Genomic DNA, 20,149 nt, shown 5'->3' with positions numbered 1-20,149 from the left:
GCCCGCCTACCTTGCAGGAGTGATTGGAAGCTCTGTTCAGCCGTGGGCCTCTGGGCCTTTTCTGCCGGTGGTCACCGTTCCGCCTACCTGGCGGGCGCTGGGGGTGGGGGGCGGCTCTGCCCCTCAGCAGGCCGCTGGGCCTGCTCTGTGGATGGTCACAGTTCCCTCTACCTTGCCAGCGCTGGGGGAGGGGGCGGCTCTGCCTCTCAGCAGGCAGCTGCTCCTCTTCTGCTGGTGGGTCGCAGGCCCGCCTACCTTGCAGGAGTGATTGGAAGCTCTGTTCAGCCGTGGGCCACTGGGCCTTTTCTGCGGGTGGTCACCGTTCCGCCTACCTGGCAGGCGCTGGGGGTGGGGAGCGGCTCTGCCCCTCAGCAGGCCGCTGGGCCTCTACGTGTGAAATATTAGTAAGTATAGGAACAACTCAGCAAAAAAATTTTTTTTTTCCCAAAGATGGATCAGGATGTTTGGAATTCACTGATGTCTCAGCAAAGAAACTGCCTATGTATTTAAAAGATGAGTCAACATAAAAGAGAGCCCTATATTTAAAATGAGCTCTTTTCAGTCTTTGCCTTATACATAGTAAAATATACATAAAATTGACCCTTTTAACCATTTTTACATATATGAATCAATGGCATTAAGAACATTTGTACAGCCATCACTACTATTCATCTTTATAACTTTTGTCATCATCCCAAACAAAAATTCTATAACCATTAGACCGTATCTCCCCATCCTCCCACTGTCTTACTCCCTGATCAACTTTACTTTGTTTTTTTAGATCTACTTATTCTAATGCCCTAATATAAGCAGAATCATGCAAAATTTTTTCTTTTGTGTCTGGCTTATTTTACTTAGCATAATGTCATCAAGGTCCAAACTTACTACAGCATATATCAGAATTTCACTCTTTGTTAAGGCTGAACAATATTCAACATACAGGTATACCAAATTTTTATTTGCTTATGACTCTTGAGTGGTTTCCACATTTGGGGTTGGGGGTGGGGGAGGGACCAGAGATTGAATTCAGGGGCACTATACCACTGAGCCACATCCCCAGCCCTATTTTGTACTTTATTTAGAGTTGCTTAGTGCCTCGCTGTTGCTGAGGCTGGCTTTGAACTCATAATCCTCCTGTCTCAGCCTCCCAAACCACTGGGATTACAGGTGTGCGCCACTGCATCCAGCTTGTTTCCACTTTTTGATTACAGTGAAAACTGCTGCTATAAACATTTTTCCTGGGCTGGGGATGTGGCTCAAGCGGTAATGCGCTCGCCTGGCATGCGCGGGTCGCTGGGTTCGATCCTCAGCACCACATAAAAATAAAATAAAGATGTTGTGTCCACCGAAAACTAAAAAATAAACATTAAAAAATTCTCTCTCTCTCTCTCTCCCTCCCTCTTAAAAAAAAATTATTTAAAAAAAAAAAAAAAAACATTTTCCTAATGCTTTCAATGTCTAACTAGTAATGTTCAACTTCCTTCACAGCAAAGGAGCATAACATACCACAGAAAAGAGTTTTCGCTGTAGCGGTTGATACGATGTTACTTCCTTCAAAGTCCAAGTACAAGCCATGTTTGGTCTCTGTCCCATTCCACTACAGGGTGCATCAAGGAGAACTCGGTCAAAAGATTCTGGTAAGAATGGAGGTGCTCCTACAGAGAGGATTGTAAATGTTACTTGTTATCTTCTATATTGATCTTCAATAGAAACTCTTTAAGATAGAAGTGATGATCAGGAATTTACAAATTATAACCCAGAAGAAAAAAATACTGGAAACAATTTCTCCCTTTAATCAAGTACCTGGTTAACCTACTACTTCTATTTAATGTAGATTTGACTTTGTACAAAGGTTAAAAACGTAGTTATTATAGTGTCTAATTATTCTGTTAATATCATATAGATCTAGGTTTAATCAAATGATACCCCATACCCTAACATTAGAAGCCACTATTTATTAAACCTAGGACTTGGAATTAATTCTGTAAACTGACAGTTCTTTTGCTAATTTCTAGAGCAGACAGCTCCAGAAGAAAAGAGAGCCTGGTGGGTTGTAGTCAAACATCCTGGTTCTAGTTCTGTAGTTCTTTGGCCTCCTTGTGTCTGTGGCCATCAGTATGGCTAAGATCTAGGATGAGTCATTACCCTCCTTGGATTCATCAAGGTTCCCTTTGCATTCACTTGAATAACTTTTCCATTCCAATTTCTGATCTATTTACTATTACTGGAGAAAGTCTTTAACAAATATAAAAGCAGACCATTTTATTTACCTACCTGCTACTGATTGCTTTAGTTACAGCTAGTTGATCCTACAGGACCCACAGTAATATTCTAAATCTCACTCTCTGCTTTTCTGATTGCAAAGCTCTATTAGACACAAACAATTATCAATTTAATTCATTTCCATCTACTACTACCTCTTGCTTTCTTACCTATTGTCTTAGTAGAAATTCTGTTCAAAGAAATTTTTCTTTGGGATTTTTGACACATATTGGTAAAATCCTCTGGAAAGATTATACTACTTACATTTTCATTATCATGAATGTATTTGTTTCCCAAAATCCCCAAACGTGATTTTTACTTTATTGGTCATTTGTGACCTTTTTTTTTGTGTGTGTGTGTGTGGGTACCCTTTGCTTACTCTTTATCTATTGAGACTATCTTTTTCTCATTGGTTAGAGTAGTTCTTTGTACATTAAGACTATTAATATTTCTTCTATTAAATATTTTATAATTTTTTTCACAATCTGTTACATTAGTCAGCTTATATATATAAATGCTGGGTAGTAAATGTGTCTTCATCATTGTGTTGTATTGCTGCTTTCATGTTTTAAAATAATCTCCATTATAAAATCATATAAATACACCAAGATATATTTGACGTATTTCTGCTCTGCTCCAGCAAATATTAAGAAATTTTTAGGGGCTGGGGATGTGGCTCAAGCGGTAGCACGCTCGCCTGGCATGCATGCGGCCCAGGTTTGATCCTCAGCACCACATACAAATGTTGTATCCGCCGAAAAACTAAAAAATAAATATTAAAAAAAAATTCTCTCTCTATTAAAAAAAATTTTTAGACAATTATGACTGAATTTTTTTCCATCAAATATGAATAGTTTTCAATATATACATCCAAAGAGATGAACTAACTCTCAGTAGGAAAAATGAAAAAAAGATCCACAGCAAAACATATTAATGCTAAAGAACTACACTAAGATTAACAGCTGATTCCTCATCAGGGACAACCAAGGTCAAAAGATGCAAAGATGACAAATTCAAAGTGCAGAAAGAAAATATCCTCAGGTGACCAAATACCTTATGTTTTACACAATTATTTTTTAAATAATGGTGTAATAGAGATATTTCCAGGAAAAAAAAATGTTATTTGTTGGTGGCACCACTATCTGTTAAGAAATACTCATGGAAGTTCTTCACACTAAAAGCAAGTGACATCGTAAGTAATATGGATGCAAGGCTGGATGTCAGCAAGATGGTGGAATAAGGCTTTAGTGCACTTATGCCCATACCTTGAAACATCAATTTGAACAATTATTCACCAGAAAATACCTTTACAAAAGAAAAGCAAGCAGGTGAGAGATTATAGTACTTGTGTATAGTACAGAAATAAGACTCACTTATAAGAAGGTAGGAAGGACAATTTTACATTACTCACATTGCCTCTCCTTCAACTCTAGGCAGCACAATCTAGAGAGAAATATCCTTTGCTTGGAAGAAGGAGGGAAGTAAGCCAATAGCATTTCGCCTCAGATTTCAATAAACAGGCCCACCCCAGGAACATCTAGAAGGAGCAGACCCCAATAGCACCATCCCCCAGGCCAGCCTATGTGGTCCCACACTTCAAACTTGCTCCAATATACTCCAGTGCTGTATTAGAAACCAGACGCTAGGAATATCCCTGAGGATCCAGGTTCTCAGGCAAACACTCAAGGATCCAGCCACTAAAAGAGGACCTATAAACCTAGACTCCAGGCAGCCTTGGGGATCACAGTAACCTATAGTTCTAGGTACAAACAGGGCAAATACCCTAATCCCAGGTGCCAGATTGGCACCCACAAATGCAAGATCCATACCTGTCACAATACCTACTATATTAGAACCAGGGTCCAGGCCTGTTCTAGAAGATTCTGAATTTAAGCTGGCCCCAATAAACACTGCAGCCAGGCTGGACCCCATGGACTAAGCTTCCAGGAACATTCATAAAGACCCAAGTTCCAGGCCAACCTCTCAGACACAGGATCCAGGTCCAATCCTAAAGACAGAGAGCATGGGCCTGACTCATTACTAGGCCAGACCCTATAATCTAAGCTCCAATCCTATTCCAGTACACCTAGCCCCATAACTATATCAGCAACTAGTTGGTGCCTGAATACTCAAGCTCAAAGTCTATCACAGTGCCAGGAATGTGGCTCAGTAGTTGAGTGCCCCTGAATTCAATCCCCAGTACCACCACCATCACCACCACCACCAACAACAACAACAAAAACCAAACAAACAAACAAAAAACAGAAAATCAAATTCTGGAGCTAAAAAATACAACGAACAAAAGAAAAAATGATATAATCAAAAGTGGGAACTGATCAAGCAGAAGAAAGAATGTGTGAACTCAAAAAAGAAATATTTAAATATATAAAGTCAGGGGGGAAAAGAATGCAAGGAATGAAGAAATCTTACAGAACATTCAGCAAAGCCCCCAAATATCACATTTTCTAATTATAGCAGTTCTAGAAGGAAAAGAGACAAAAATGTTAGAAAGTTTATTAAAAAAAAATAAAAAAATTTCCAAATTGGGAGGAAAACATAAAAGGTACAGGAAGGTCAAGGTATACCAATCAAATTCAATCCAAACAAAACAACACTAAGACATACAATTTATCAAAAATACAAGACAAAGAGATCATCTTGAAAGCAGCAAAAGAAGCATATCACATATAAGGAAGTTTCAATAGGCTGGCAACAGACTTACTAGCAGAAACTTTACAAACCTAAAAAATGAGATGATATATTCTAAATGTTGAAGTTAAAACAAAAACAAAAAACAAAGAATACTCTTCTCAGCAAAACTGTCCTTCAGAAACGAAGATTCAAAACTGTTCCAATCAAAAGCTGAGAGAATTCACCACCAGATCTAGCTTAATGGGAACTCTGAGTAGAAACAAAATAAATGATGCTAATTAGTAGAGAGAAAAAAACATGAAAGTACAAAACCCATTCATAAATATAATAATCAAATACAGAATACTCATTTATAATGATGGTATATAAAACACATATCTTTAGAAGGTTAAAATGTAATGCTATGAAAAATAGGAGGATTGCAAGTTCAAAGCCAGCCTCAGCAACTTATCAAGGCCCTAAGTAACTTAGAAAGACCCTGTTTCAAAATAATAAGAAGGTCTAGAGATGTGGCTCAGTGTCCCTGGTTTCTAATCCCTAGTACAAAAAAAAAAAAAAATTACAGTAATTGGTAAGGATACACAATATAAAATACATTAATTATGACTATAGAAGTATAAAATGTGGGGAGAATACAGTAAAAAAATCTTAGTTTTTTAAAATGCTAATTTCAGTTATTAATAGCTTAAAATAGCCTGTTATAAATTTGAGACATTTAACAAAAGGCTCATGACCAACACAAACAAACAAAACAACAACAAAAAGCTGCAGTACACAAACAAGAAAAAAAAAAAATAGGGAATCAAAACATTCCACCAGAAAAAGGCACCAGGGCTGGAGATATAGCTCAGTTGTAGAGTACTTGCCTCACCTGCACAAGGTCCTGTGTTCAATCCCTAGCACTACCAAAAAAAGAAAAGAAAGAAAAAAAGCACCAAATCCAAAGGACATCAAAAGAGGAAGAACAAAGGACACCAAACAAATTCAGTAAAGTACAAAATGACGTCTAAGTCCTTACCAATCAATAATGATTTTGAACACAAATGGATAAAATTTCTCAAATAAAAGACAGAGTAGTTAAATGATCTTAAAAACACCCAACTATACATGCTCCCTATAAGACACTGACTTCATCTTTAAGGAAACCCACTGAAAGTGAAAAGATGAAAATAAAGTCATGAATACCAATACCAGAGAATAGAAAGGATCATAAACTATTACTACAAATGACTACACATCCACAAACTGAATAACCTAAAAGAAAAATTCCTACACACAAACCCACCAAGATTGAATCATGAAAAGAACATCTGAATATCAGATGGACTAATGAGATTCAATCAGTAAAAGAAAAGTTCATGACCTGATGGCTTCATTGATGAATTCTGTTAATCATTTACAGAAGAACTCACACCAGTACTTCCCAAACTCTTTCAAAATCTTGGAATTCTTCCAAACTTATAAGGTCAACATTACCCTGAGGCCAAAGTCTAAGGATACCACTAGAAAATAAAAAAAAAATTGCTTCAATATCCCTGCTGAATATGGATATAAAAATCCTCAAAAAAAGTAATAAAAATCTAGCAATACATTGAAAAGATCACTCAAAATGATCAAATGGGATTTATTCCAGGAATACAAGTATGATTTATATACATAAGTCAGTTAATGTGAAAATGAAGGGCAAAACCTCTATAATCATCTCATGGAGGCAGATAAAGCATAGGACAAAAATTCAATATCCTTTCATGATTAAGAACTCTCAATAAATTAGGTAAAAAAGGAAGAACCTCAACACAATAAAGCCCACAATTAGCATCACAAACAATGGGGAAAAGTTAAAAAAAAAAATTTCTCTGTGAAATCAGGAATAAGGATGACCACTCTCACCTCTTCTTCTTAACACAGAATTAGAAGTCCTAACCACAGCAATTAGCCAAAAGACAGATATAAAAGGCACCCTAACAGGAAAGGAAGAAGTGAAATTATCTGTTTGCTAATGACATGATCATATATGGAAAACTTTAAAGACTCTACCAGAAAACATTAGAACTGATAAACAAATTCAGTAAGTTGGGTTGGGGATGTGGCTCAAGCGGTAGCGCGCTTGCCTGGCATGCGTGCGGCCTGGGTTCGATCCTCAGCAACACATGCAAACAAAGATGTTGTGTCCGCCGATAACTAAAAAAAAAAAATTTAAAAAAAAAAAAAAAACAAATTCAGTAAGTTGCAGGATATAAAAGCCACATTAAAAAATCAATAGTGTTTCCATACTTTAAACACTTTTCATAAACAAAAAAACTCACTCACAGAAACAAAAGAATAAAATACACAAGAGAAAATGTAACTGCAAAGTAGATCTATATACAAAAAAACTTTTACAAAGCACTGAGGAAAAAAATTCAAGGACAAAAAGGTATGCAATGTCTAAGCATTAGAAAACTTAATATTGTTGAAATGTCCACACCACCGAAAGCTATGTATAGAATCAATGCATCCTCCTCAAAATTTTAATGTCATTTTTCACAGACATAGAAAAAACAATTCTAAAATTATTATGAACCATAAAATAATACAGCCAAAACAATCTTGAGTAAAAAGAACAAAGGTATGAGAATTATACTACCTGCTACATTTATAGTACAAAGCTACAATAATCAAAACAGCACGGTACTGTCACAAAAATTGACACAATGAGGTACTGTCACAAAAATAGACACAATGACCAATGGTATGAAAAAGTCTGAGGATAAATCTATGCATTCACAGAAAATTTATTTTCAATAAAGATAGTAAGAGCACACAACAGTACCTTCAATAAATGGCACCAAAAAAACTGACCATCCACATGCACAAAATTGGATCTTTATATAAAGCCATGTTTAAAAATAAACTCCAAATTGATTAAAGACCTGGAAATGTAAAATAATAGAAGAAAAGTTCCATGACATTGGTAGGTGATTATTTGTTTAGATATGGCCCATGAAGCACAAGTAACAATAACAAAAATAGACAAATACAATTACATGAAACTAAAAAGCTTCTGTACAGCAAAGGAAACAATAACAATGTGAACAGAAAACCCACATAATGGGAGAAAATATCTGTAAACCACATATCTGATAAAGAGTTAATAATCCAAAATACACAAGAAACTCAAATTTAAAGCAAGAGACCAATTTAAAACTGGGCAAATGACTAGAATACACATTTTTCAAAAGAAGATATGGCTAACAAATGTATGAAAAAATACTTAACATCACTAATCAGGGAAATGCAAATAAAATCCATAATGAAATTTATCAGCTCACATTTGACAGGAGGTTACTAATGAAAGAACAAAAGATAACTTGGTGAGAGCATGGACAAAAAGGAACACCAGCATGCTTTTGATCAGAAACGTATAGTGCAGCCATTATGGAGAGTGGTCTAGTTCTTAAAAAAATAAAAAATAAAAAAAAATAATAACCTACATAATAAAACTACTATGATCTAGCAATCCCTTCACTGAGAATATATGCAAAAGAATTGGGATCAAAGAAAGGAAAAAAAAAAAAAAAAAAGAATTGGGATTAATGTCAGAAAGGTATCTGCACTCCCATGCTTACTGCATCACTATTCACAACAGCTAAGACATGGAATCAACCCAGTGTCCACTGACAGATAAATGGATAAAGGAAATGAGCTATATACACAATAGAATGCTATTTAGTCTTAAAAAAAAATAAAAAAGGAAACTGCTATTTGTGAAATATGAATGAATATGGAGTACATTATGTTAAGTGAAATAACCAAGGCACCAAAAGACAAATACAGCATGATTTCACTCATGTATGGAATATTTAAAAAGTCAAACTCACAGAAGTAGAATGGAATAGTGGTTCCAGAGACTCAGAGAGTGAGGAGGGGCTGGGGAGATACTGTTCAAAAAGTATACACTTTCAGCTAAATAGGCACAGGTTTTTGGTATCTACTGCACAGCATCGTTACTACAGTTATACACACACACACACACACACACACACACACACACACGTATATGTGTGTGTATATAAATTTTTTTTCAAAATTGCTAAGAATAAATTTCATCACAAAAAATAAATGAATTGATGGATATGTTAATTTGCCTGCTTTGATCATTCCACATTTATACACATATCAAAACATCAATGCAACTGGACATGGAGGCGCATGCCTGTAATCCCCGTGACTCAGGAGGCTGAGGCAGGAGGATCCCAAGTTCAAAGCCAGCCTCAGCAACTTAGTGAGGCCCTAAGCAACTCAGCAAGACCCTGTCTCTAATAAAATATAAAAAAGGGCTAGAATGAAATCTTAGAGTAGTTTTGATTTGCATTTCTCTAATTACTAGAGTTGTTAAACATTTTTTCATATATTTGTTGATTGAATGTATATCTTCTTCTGAGAAGTGTCTGTTCAGCTTCTTAGCCCATTTACTGATTAGGTTATTTGGTTTTGTTGTTGCTGCTGCTGCTGTTGTTTTTGCATTAAGTTTTTTGAGTTCTTCATATATCCTGGAGATTAGTGCTCTATCTGATGTGTGTGTGGCAAAAATTTCCTCCCAAAATGTAGGCTCTCTGTTCACCTCATTGATTATTTCTTTCACTGAGAATAAACTTTTGGTTTGAGTTCATCTCATTTATTCTTGGTTTTATTTCTTGTGCTTAAGGAGTCTTGTTATAGAAGCAGGGGCCCTAATCTGACATGATGAAGATTTGGGCCTACTTTTTCCTCGATTAGGCACAGGATCTCTGGACCAATTCTAAGTTTTTAATCTACTTTGTGTCGAGTTTTGTGCATGGTGAGAGACGGGCTTATTTTCATTTTGCTGCATATGGATTTCCAATTTCATCTCATGCCAGTCAGAATAGCAGCTATCAAGAATACAGACAACAATAAATGTTGGCGGGGATGTGGGGGAAAAGGCACACTCATACATTGCTGGTGGCACTGCAAAGTTGTGCAACCAATAAGGAGAGCAGTATGGAGATTCCTTAAAAAACTGGGAATGGAACCACCATTTGACCCAGATATCCCACTCCTGGGTCTATATACAAAGGACTTAAAATCAACATACTATAGTAACACAGCCATATCAATGTTCATAGCAGCTCAGTTCACAGTAGCTAAACTGTGGAAGCAACCTAGATGCCCTTCAATAGATGAATGGATAAAAAAAACTGTGGTATATATACACAATGGAATATTACTCAGCAATAAAAGAGTAAAATTATGACATCTGCAGGTAAATGGATGGAGTTGGAGAATATCATGCTAAGCAAAGTAAGCCAGTCCCCCAAAACCAAAGGCCAACTATTCTGTGATAAGTAGATACTGATCCATAATGAGGGAGGAGGAGGCATGGGAAAAATGGAGGAACTTTGATTGGGCAAAGGGTAGGGAGGGTACATGGGGGCAGGAAAGATGGTGGAATGAGATGGACATCATTATCCTAGGTACATATATGACTGAATATATAGTGTGACGCTACATCGTGTACAACTATAGAAATGTAAAGTTGCGCTGCAATTGTGTACAATGAATCAAAATGCATTCTGCTGTCATATAGACCTAATTAAGAAAAAAATAATTAATTTTAAAGGGAGGGGTGCTGGGGAAGTGGGTTGGTGGTTAAGCACCCCTGGGTTCAATCCCTGGTACCAAAAAAAAAAAAATGCAATTACAATTTGCTCATTAAAAATAACAAAATTTAACTCACCTTCTGTGTTCTCAATCATATCAAGTTTAAGTGCCTTTGTTCCATCAAAGCAATATGCCTTGATGGAGTTCAATCCAAATAATGAAGCATTCTGCTTGATTTTTTCTATTTTGTTGGATATTTTATCCAGTGCTATTACTTCTCCCTAATATAAAAAAATCAAAAGTAGTCATGAAAATACAAAAAACAGGTGAAAAATTAGTCTTCCCCACTATCCTCTCATTCCTACTCTACAAACTCATTGAACAAACATATCAAATTTACAGCAAATACTTAAGTCTTTCCTTTTAAAAGATATCCTTCGATAACTAATCTTTCTTATAGTTAGCTACTTTTAATCAACAGAAATCAAAACTGAAAATAGTGTTTGCAATCTTCAAGAAGCTCAAAAACACCTATCGAAAGTAAACATCAAAAATCACCAATTTGATGTGACTTCCTTACCTCTCAAAGAGGATGAACTAATGCTATGAGACATCTAACTTAAAGTGCCTTTATATGCCAATAAAAGTTACTTATAAAATTGATAGTCATTTTAATATTTTTGAGCTAGTCACACAAATTCCTGTAAATTCTTGCAACTAAAGGCAGAAAAAGAAGAGCCAAAACCTCTGTACATCCCAGCAAAATATTCTGGAGTTGATATTAAAAACACTTCAAAATTACTTTATATGATAAAACTTGTGTTAAATCAAAGTTAAGAAAGATGACAATTTTAAGAATGCACTGTAATACTTTAAAATATACTATGAAATGATACTGCAAAAAAATGGTGCAATTGACTTTTCTATGTATTTTCTTTTGTTCCTTTTGCATATATCATCTGTCTATGATATATGCCTCAACGGCATAGACTGATAACAGAAAATTTGCTAATAATGTCCCTAGATTTTTTTTTGTTTTCATCAATTTAATATTGCGTTTGAGTATTTTCAAAAGGTACATTTTTACTTGTCTTCTTTACCTAGATGTGATTTTTACCCAGCATTATAAAACTGGCTGAAAATGAATATATATAATATTCAGACTCTCTTTGGAAAGACTTTACTAGGGAGAATAAAGTATGTATGAATAATAGCCATTAGGCAAATATAATAAATATGTCATAAATTAAAAGGGGGTTATTTTCATTGTCAGATCATATCATAATCAATCTGTACATTTTTAAAATATTTATTTTTTAGTTGTAGTTGGACACAATACCTTTATTTTATTTATTTATTTTTTTATGTGGTGCTGAGGATCAAACCCAGGGCCTTGAACATGCTGGTCGAATGCACTACCCTGAGCCACTACCCCAGCCCCTCAATCTGTATATTTAAAGTTTCAAGAAAACTGAAAAAGGATTTGCATTAAAATCTATAGTCATAAAATGAACCCTTCTATTTCATGAGCTTTATTTTAAACACTGTTGGCATCTTTGTTTTTTTTTTTTTTTTAAAGAAACACTATTAGTATTTAATACATTTATCCTTCAAGAGTTTTTCCTGCCACTACTTAAATTCTTATTAGGCAAAAGAGAGTATAATTAAACACACAAATATATCAATGCTTTATCCCCAGTATCTAACACAAAGTAAATTCTAAAGAGTGTTCAACCAACCAATCAAGGGCTTTAGACTGAGAAACTGGTAAGTATTCAGATTTTAGGAACCATTTAGATTTATGGAGTTTGAAACAAAAGATGGCATCAGATGGCTAAATACTTCTTTAATTAAATAAAATTGTAGGCTATAATGAGTTTTGAAAATAGATAAAACCAGTCCATGATAAAGCACCTTGCAAACATACATACATAGGAAAACAGTAAAATCTCAACTAAAGTTATCCAAGATCACACTTATTTGCATTGTTACAAAGAAGCAGGTTTTATAATTAAACTAAATAAAATTTAAGATACTCAAGATGCACACATTCTGTAAGTATTTATATGTGTTTATTTATGTATTATATATCTATGTGTATAGATATCAACATATACATTTCCACCCTGATAATATACTCTCAATATTTAGTGGCAGAATAGCTAGAACAAGGGCAAAACTTTAAAAGAACATGAAAAGATCTCTTAAATGTTTCAAACTTAATTATATGAGGAAAGAATTGTATTCTATAATGTAGAGTAAATTGAGGATTCAATTAGGTCTTTAGATAGTCTTCACAAATAATTGTTTACTGAACTTAATGTTTGGTGAACTGACATAATTCAACAATTTTCACTTTGGATAAATCTGAAGTAGTAGTATAGATGTGTTTTCTAAGTTATAGTCTACCCTCACCACTGAAATAGGTAATACATCGAGTAGTTTTGTTATGAAGACAGTCTTACCTGATCATGCATTAGTGTTGCTATATGTGTTGTTTTGCCTCCAGGAGCTGCACACAAATCTAGAATCTTTTCTCCAGGCTGAGGATTTAAAACATGAGTTACTACAACAGATGGCAAATTCTGAAAAGAAAAAAAAAGCACCGATGTAATAGATTATCAATGATTCTAAATCATTTTTAATTTCAGAACCAAAGAATATAAAGAAATCTTCAGTGTGAATTCAGTACAGCATACCCAAGTTTGTTAAGAGTACAATTTCTATAAATATACTAATGTCAGGAGATCAGTATTCCTAGAGTGTCCTATGACCTCACACAATACACCTACCTGCACATGAACACACAGGACACATTTTCCAGTCAATTTAGGGTCCTTCCCTGATGTTTTCTGGGTATCAGCGAAACAATTATTATTATTATTATTATTATTATTATTATTATTATTATTATTATTATTTTACTTCCAGTGGTTCTCAATATGAGAGAATAAAATATGAGAATGCTCTGACTATTTTTCCAAAAAAGTAGATTTTGCAATTTGGGGGTACCGCATCATCTAATTTAAGAATTCTGGATTTACACTAAGTTCACATAAAAATCATGTTTGTGTTCCTATCTCCATGATACCACAACATTTCCAGAAAAAGGAAAGAAAATATAAAAACTCCTTGTTACATCTAATTGGCATCTATGAGCTTATGCAACCCAAACACTGTACCTATAGCAGTAGGTAATATTAAATCATTGTTATTACAATTAATTATATAAAGACTGCTATTTCAGGACAATAGCCCTGAGTAAGACAGGTGTAATACTATCACAAAATAATCCATTTAAAAATATCTCTTGGCAAGGGGAAACAAATAAATAGAGGCTAACAAGCATGGAGTGATTTTTAAAGCCAAAAAGTTTCAATTTCCACCAAAATACTTAAAATTATATTCATAAGTACACCCTCTACAACTGACAAGGTTGCAATCTTCCCAAAGGAATCCAAGATTAGAAATTCAAAAGAGAAGATCCATGGTGAAAAAGCAGTTACAAATGAGCAAGTTTTCCCTGTGACTATACAAAGCATTAAAATCAATGCAATTTAGGGCACATGAAAAGCAATTCTTTACACTAAAGACTAAAAACCTATTTACAAATAGTTCATCTTCATGGACCTAATTTATTCCAAAAGTACTTAAAAACTGAACTCCAAAACAGAACATTAAAGCATGTGGCTACTAAAAATTGTTTGATGCTTTATCTAGAGATAGCTGATAAAGCTTCACTCATAAGTATTATAATCTAGCATTCCTCTCCCATATTACTTTTTAGTTTGCTCCACAGGGCCACAGTATTACTGTCTTATAATATACTAACCCTATTTCCTTCTCCAATTAGAATAGACACCCCAGAAAATAAGGGCGTAGATTGTTTGTCTAAATATTTCTACTGTATCATCAACATCTATATGCATCTTGCATATAATGAATGCTCAATAAATATTTGTTAAGTAAATAAATGAATCAGTGCCCTGAGCTTCAGCCACTGGCCACAGTCTTGGTGTCCCGTTGCAGCCATGTACGCTAGCTGTTGAGTGACATTTTGCCTCTGCCATGTGTCCCTTTGCCAAAAGCACCAAAACCTACAAAGGGGAGCCCATGCCTGTTATTATAAATACAAGAGTGTGTGGGAAAATATCTCCATTGAAAATATCTCAGCCAGGAGAAAAAGAAAACAACAAAATTAGAGATGGAAAAGCAGATACTATCCCAGACATCACTGAAATTCAAAGAATCATTAGGGACTTTTGAAAATTTATATTTCAATAAACTGGAATGATACAAATTTCTAGTCAGATATGACCTACATTGAACCAAGGGGATATAGAAAACCTAAACAGACCAAGAGCTAGCAATAAGATCAACACAGTAATAAAAAGCTCCAACAAAGAAACCCATCATGTACAACCACAAGATTGGGATACTAATTAGAAGGCAAGGGGAAACACATAAATAGAGGCTAACAAGATGTAATTAGAATAAGATGTACTCCATGTTTGTATAATTGAAAAATTATACTCTACTCTCATGTAACTAAAAATAATGAGTAATTTTTTAAAAAGAAAAATAATAAATAAATTGCTGAGGGGAGAAAAAAACATTACCAGATGGTTTCTCGGCTTAATTCTACCAGGCCTTTGAAGAACTAATGCCAACACTTTTCAAATTATTATATGAAAGAGAAAGTGAAGGAACCCTTCCAAATTTATTCTATGAAGTCATTTTCTCTAAAATAAGGACCAAGACAAGGATGTCAACTCTTACCACTACCACTCAATATAGTACTTGAAATTTTAACCAGAGCAATTAGGCAAGAGAAGAAAATAAAAGGGACATCCTGATCCCCAAACTAGGACACATTCATGAACAAAAATTAAAGACCAAATTCCCTGATGTATGCAACACGGAAGAATTCTTAATAAAATATTAGCAATTTGTATTAAAAAACACATCAACAATATTGTATATCATGATCAAGATGATTTCATTCCAGGGATACAGGCATGGCTCAACATATGCGAATCAATAAATCAATTCATCACATATAGAATTTAAGGACAAAAATCACATGATCATCACCAGATGAAAAAAAGGTCTAACAAAATTTAACACCCATTCATGTTAAAAACATTGAAGAAACTTACCTCAATGTCATAAAGGTATATACAACAAACCCAAAGCTAATATCATCCTAAACAGAAAAACAGAGAACATTACCTCTAAAGTCACAAACAAGATAAGAATGTTGACACTTACCACTACTATTCAATATAGTACTTGAAATTGTAGCCAGAGCAATTAGGCAAAAGAAAGAAAAAAAAAAGGGACAGATAGAAAAAGGAGAAGTCAAACTATCACTGTTGCAGATGATATCTTAAACTTAAGAGATTCAAGAAACCACTAGAAAATGACTACAGCTGATAAATTTAGCAAAACAGCAGGATTAAAAAAAAAAATCAGGGGCTGGGGTTATGGCACAGAGGTACAGTGCTCGCCTAGCACATGTGATGCACTGGGTTCTACTCTCAGCACTGGGTTCCATCCTCAGCATCACATAAATAAAAAATAAAAGATATTGTGTCACCAGAACTGCGGGGCGGGGGTGGGGGCGGCGGGGTGAATCAATGTACAAAAACCAATAGCTTTTCTATACAACAATAATAAATCCACTGAACAATAAATCAGGAAAGCAATTCCATTCATAGTAGTTTCAAAAAAAAAAAAAAAAAAAAAATTGGAAAAAAANTGGGTCTTTTATTCTTCCATATGAATTTTTTTTCTAGTTCCTAAGGATGTCATTGCCATCTTAACTGGGAATGCATTGTCATCTGTAGATTGCTTTTAGTAATATTACCATTTTAACAATATTAATAGTCTATACAAGAACAGCAGAGGTCTTTTCGTCTTCTTATGTCTCTAAGAACACATCAGGTTAACATGCTAACATACACATACAGGCAACAACTTCCTCAATAGAACTCCCAAAGCATAGCAAATACCAAGAATAAATGGGATAACATCAAACTAAAAAGCTTCTGCATAGCAAGGAAATAATTAAGAGCACAAAAAAAGCATAAAAATGGAAGAATGTATTTACAAATTACTCTTCTGACATAATCAATATGCAGAATATATAAAGAACTCCAAAGGACCCCCAAAAAAACAAAATAAATGGGCAAATGAACTAAACAGACATTTCTCAAATGAAATATGAATTTACGACAAATATGAAGAAAATATTCACTATTTTTAGTCAGAAAATGCAAGTCAAAACAACACTGAGATTTCATGGCATTCTAGTTAGAATGACAATCATCAAAAATACAAGTAATAATACATGAGGATGTGGGGGGGGGGATAATATTTATACACAGCTGGTGGAACTGTAAATTAGTATACTCACGTTGAAATTGATAGGGAGGTTTCTCAAAAGACTAGGAATGGAACCACTATATGAAATACCACTCCTTGGTATTTCTCAAAAAAAACAAAACTGGTTAGTATACCGTAGTGAAACATGCATACCCACGTTTATAGTAGCACAATTCACAATAGCCCAACTACAGAACCAGCCTAGGTGTCTGTCCATCAACAGATGAATGAGTAAAGAAAATGTATATATATACACACACAAAGTAGTTTACTCAGTCACAAAGAAGAATGAAGAAAAATTGATGGAACTGGAAGACATGATATTGACTAAAATAAGCCAGACTTGGAAAGTCAAGGGTCATGTTTTCTCTCATGCATGGAAGCTGTAAAGAAAAAGGAGGGGAAAGAAAGCGGTATGTCTCATGAAAATAGGAGACTAGTAGACAAGAAGACAGACCAAGGAGAGACAAAGGGGACACACTGGGGAATAAAATTTATGTTAAGTGCACATACAAATATATCACAATAAATTCCACTATTATGTATAATCAATGTACCAAAAAAATTGCAAAAAAATACTTTTTGTGAAGTTCAAAATTTAAAAAAAAAATTTAAATAAAAGATTTCTAGTACCTACTCTAGACCTACTGAATTAAATTCTCCAGAGAGATATCATGTACCCTGATATGCGGTATTCTTCTGCCAAACAAAGTAACCCCAGTCTAATCAAAAGAAGACATTAGAAGATTCCTAAGAGAGAGGGTCTACAAAATAGCTTAGTCTCAAAACTATCAAGGTTTTAGAAATAAGGAACGACAGCCACTACCCAAGCCAGAAGAAATTAAGAATACACAATGATTAAATGCAGCATGGGATCCTGGAAAACACATAGAGACACACACAAAAAGAGGGTGAGGGAGAAACTGGTGTATGAATAAAATTTAGAGTTTATTATAATATGGTATACACATTTGGAGTGCTGTATGTAACATACATGGGGATACTGTTTAATGGTTTACTGTATCAGTTTTTGTTTGTTTTGAATGAGATAGCAATCTCACTGTTACCCAGGCTGGTCTTAAACTTGTAGGTTCTAGTGTTCTTCCCAGCTTAACTTTCCAAGAACCACTTGGTTTTCTAAGCAATGACAAATGTACCATCATGATTTGTTACTAATTAGAATTTTAAAAACTATTAAAAAAATTGAAAAAAGGAAAAAATAATTTATGTTACTATTAGGGGAAACTAGGCAAAGAGCATACAAGAATTCTTGTATTATCTCTGTAATTCTTAAATTCCACCCTGTAATTCCAAAATAAAACTTTATTTAATTAGGAAATCTCCAAGAACAGACCCTAGGTACCTACAAGTTCTTTAAGTTCTAGAAGTGTTTTGATGCATACTAATTTATTCCAGAGTCCTGATGACCAGCATGAAGGAATTATAAAATTTGTGAGATAGCAAGACTCTGTAGGCTGAAACCTATGAAAGATCTTGAATATCTTTGATGACATCATGTTGGTCCCTAAAATCACAATGCAATGATATGTTATGTCTACTATCGGCCTCTTAGCTTTTAGAGAAGACTGGAAACTGACACCTAAAAGCAAGCAGAATTTTCAATTTGACATTGAAGTGTCAGTATCTATTTCGATGACCTAAAGCTCTTGAAAAGTGCTTTAAGATGATGCTTCTCACATCATTATACTTTTAATCTTTTAATTGACATCTAGACTTTATAGTCCTTTGTTCATGTTTGCCTGAAAAGGCTATTGGATTGTTTAGAAATTCCAAATTTGTTCTATTACCATTACATATAAATATGAAAACTTTTCTATTTGTGAAAATCATAACATATAAGAGTTCAAGGACCAAAATGATTCTTTAAGGTGGACACTCTTCTTAAAATAAACTTACTATTCTTCTTTTGAAAATGTTTCTTTTTTTAAAAAATTATTTTTTTAGTTGTAGGTGGACACAATATCTTTATTTCATTTTTATGTGGTGCTGCAGATCAAACCAGTGCCTCCCATGTGCTAGGCGAGCACTCTACCTCTAAGCCACATCCCCAGGCCCTGGAAATGTTTCTTAAGGAAACTGTCATTCCCTGGTCTGGAGTGCACTAAATTAAGCTATTTAGATTTCACTGTATCAGATATGACCCAATTAAAAACCTGATGGTTCTGAATTAGTCTGTAAAGGGAAAGAAATTTATTGACTGGTGCTGGGAATTGAACCCAGGGGTGCTTTATCATTGAGCCGTGACCCCAGTCAATTTTATTTTAAGACAGAATCTTGCTAAGTTGCTGAGGCTGACCTTGAACTTAACAAGGCTCCTATCTCAGTATTCCAAGTCTGGGATTACAGGTGTGTGTCCCCTTGTCTAACTTGTAAAAGGAAATTTAATCATGTGCAAACTAAATACTAAACAAGGATTTCTGGGAAGTTGTAAAAGAACTATTTGGGAAACTTAAGGATTATGTGAATTACCTGGAGCTCCCGCTTACTCAGCTCAGAACCTGCATTTAAAACAGGTCCTGCAAGTGATTCAGATCTTCCAAGAGTCACACTGTAAGCATTGGCATATGGTCAAGAGCAAAGGCTTTAAGTCAGAAAGACCTACATTCAAATTTTGGCTTTCTTGATTTCTATGTGGCAATCAGCAAACCCTAATTTAGCCACTGGAAAATTACTGAGTGTCTACTATGTGCACACACTTCTATTCTCTAGGCCCCCATTTCCTTGTCTATGAAACTGGAGGTTTACAAGTAGCATATGAAAAAGTGTATCCAGAACACTCAGCACGACACATGCAATGCAATACCCACTCAATTAAGTGCTAGCTGGTATTAACATTTTCATTTTTAATAAGTTTACTGGCCAATCAAAGATCATCAATGTACATTTTGTACAATAAAACAGCTTTCACTAGGGAAGTGACAAAAATTCTACCCTCAGATACAAAAGATTTATTCCAGCTGTAACATCTCATGTTCCTTGTCATTAAGTGATAAAGAATATGACTTTATGATGCTACTTGAATATTTTGAGTCACAAACTGTTTCACAATTTATATTTTATGTAGTTGTCAAGTTGATCTTAAGGTTACAGGTGAGGGAAAGTAGTGATCCTGGTATAAGTCTCAACAAATATATAAAAATTGGACTATACTGATTTTTCTCTTTTCCAAAGTCAAAACTAAATCATGTGATAAGCAGGTATATGGCCCTTTCTTTTACTGAAGAGA

General features: G+C 34.6%; 1 protein-coding gene across 1 annotated transcript in view; it reads right to left on the bottom strand.

The window, feature by feature from the left end:
• Positions 1–20,149, bottom strand: part of Nsun6 (NOP2/Sun RNA methyltransferase 6) — a 47,188-nt gene that overhangs the window by 6,966 nt on the left and 20,073 nt on the right. Inside the window, exons 6-8 of the mRNA XM_048809035.1 lie at positions 12,981–13,100; positions 10,652–10,796; positions 1,507–1,655 (exon numbers count right to left, since the gene is read on the bottom strand). Of these exons, the coding sequence (XP_048664992.1) occupies positions 1,507–1,655; positions 10,652–10,796; positions 12,981–13,100 (414 nt within the window). The remainder of the gene's footprint in view (positions 1–1,506; positions 1,656–10,651; positions 10,797–12,980; positions 13,101–20,149) is intronic.

The sequence above is a fragment of the Marmota marmota genome, unplaced genomic scaffold (assembly GCF_001458135.2).
Source record: "Marmota marmota marmota unplaced genomic scaffold, marMar, whole genome shotgun sequence".
In the NCBI taxonomy this organism is placed as follows: Eukaryota; Metazoa; Chordata; class Mammalia; order Rodentia; family Sciuridae; genus Marmota; species Marmota marmota.
This window is presented reverse-complemented; position numbering and strand designations above follow the sequence as displayed.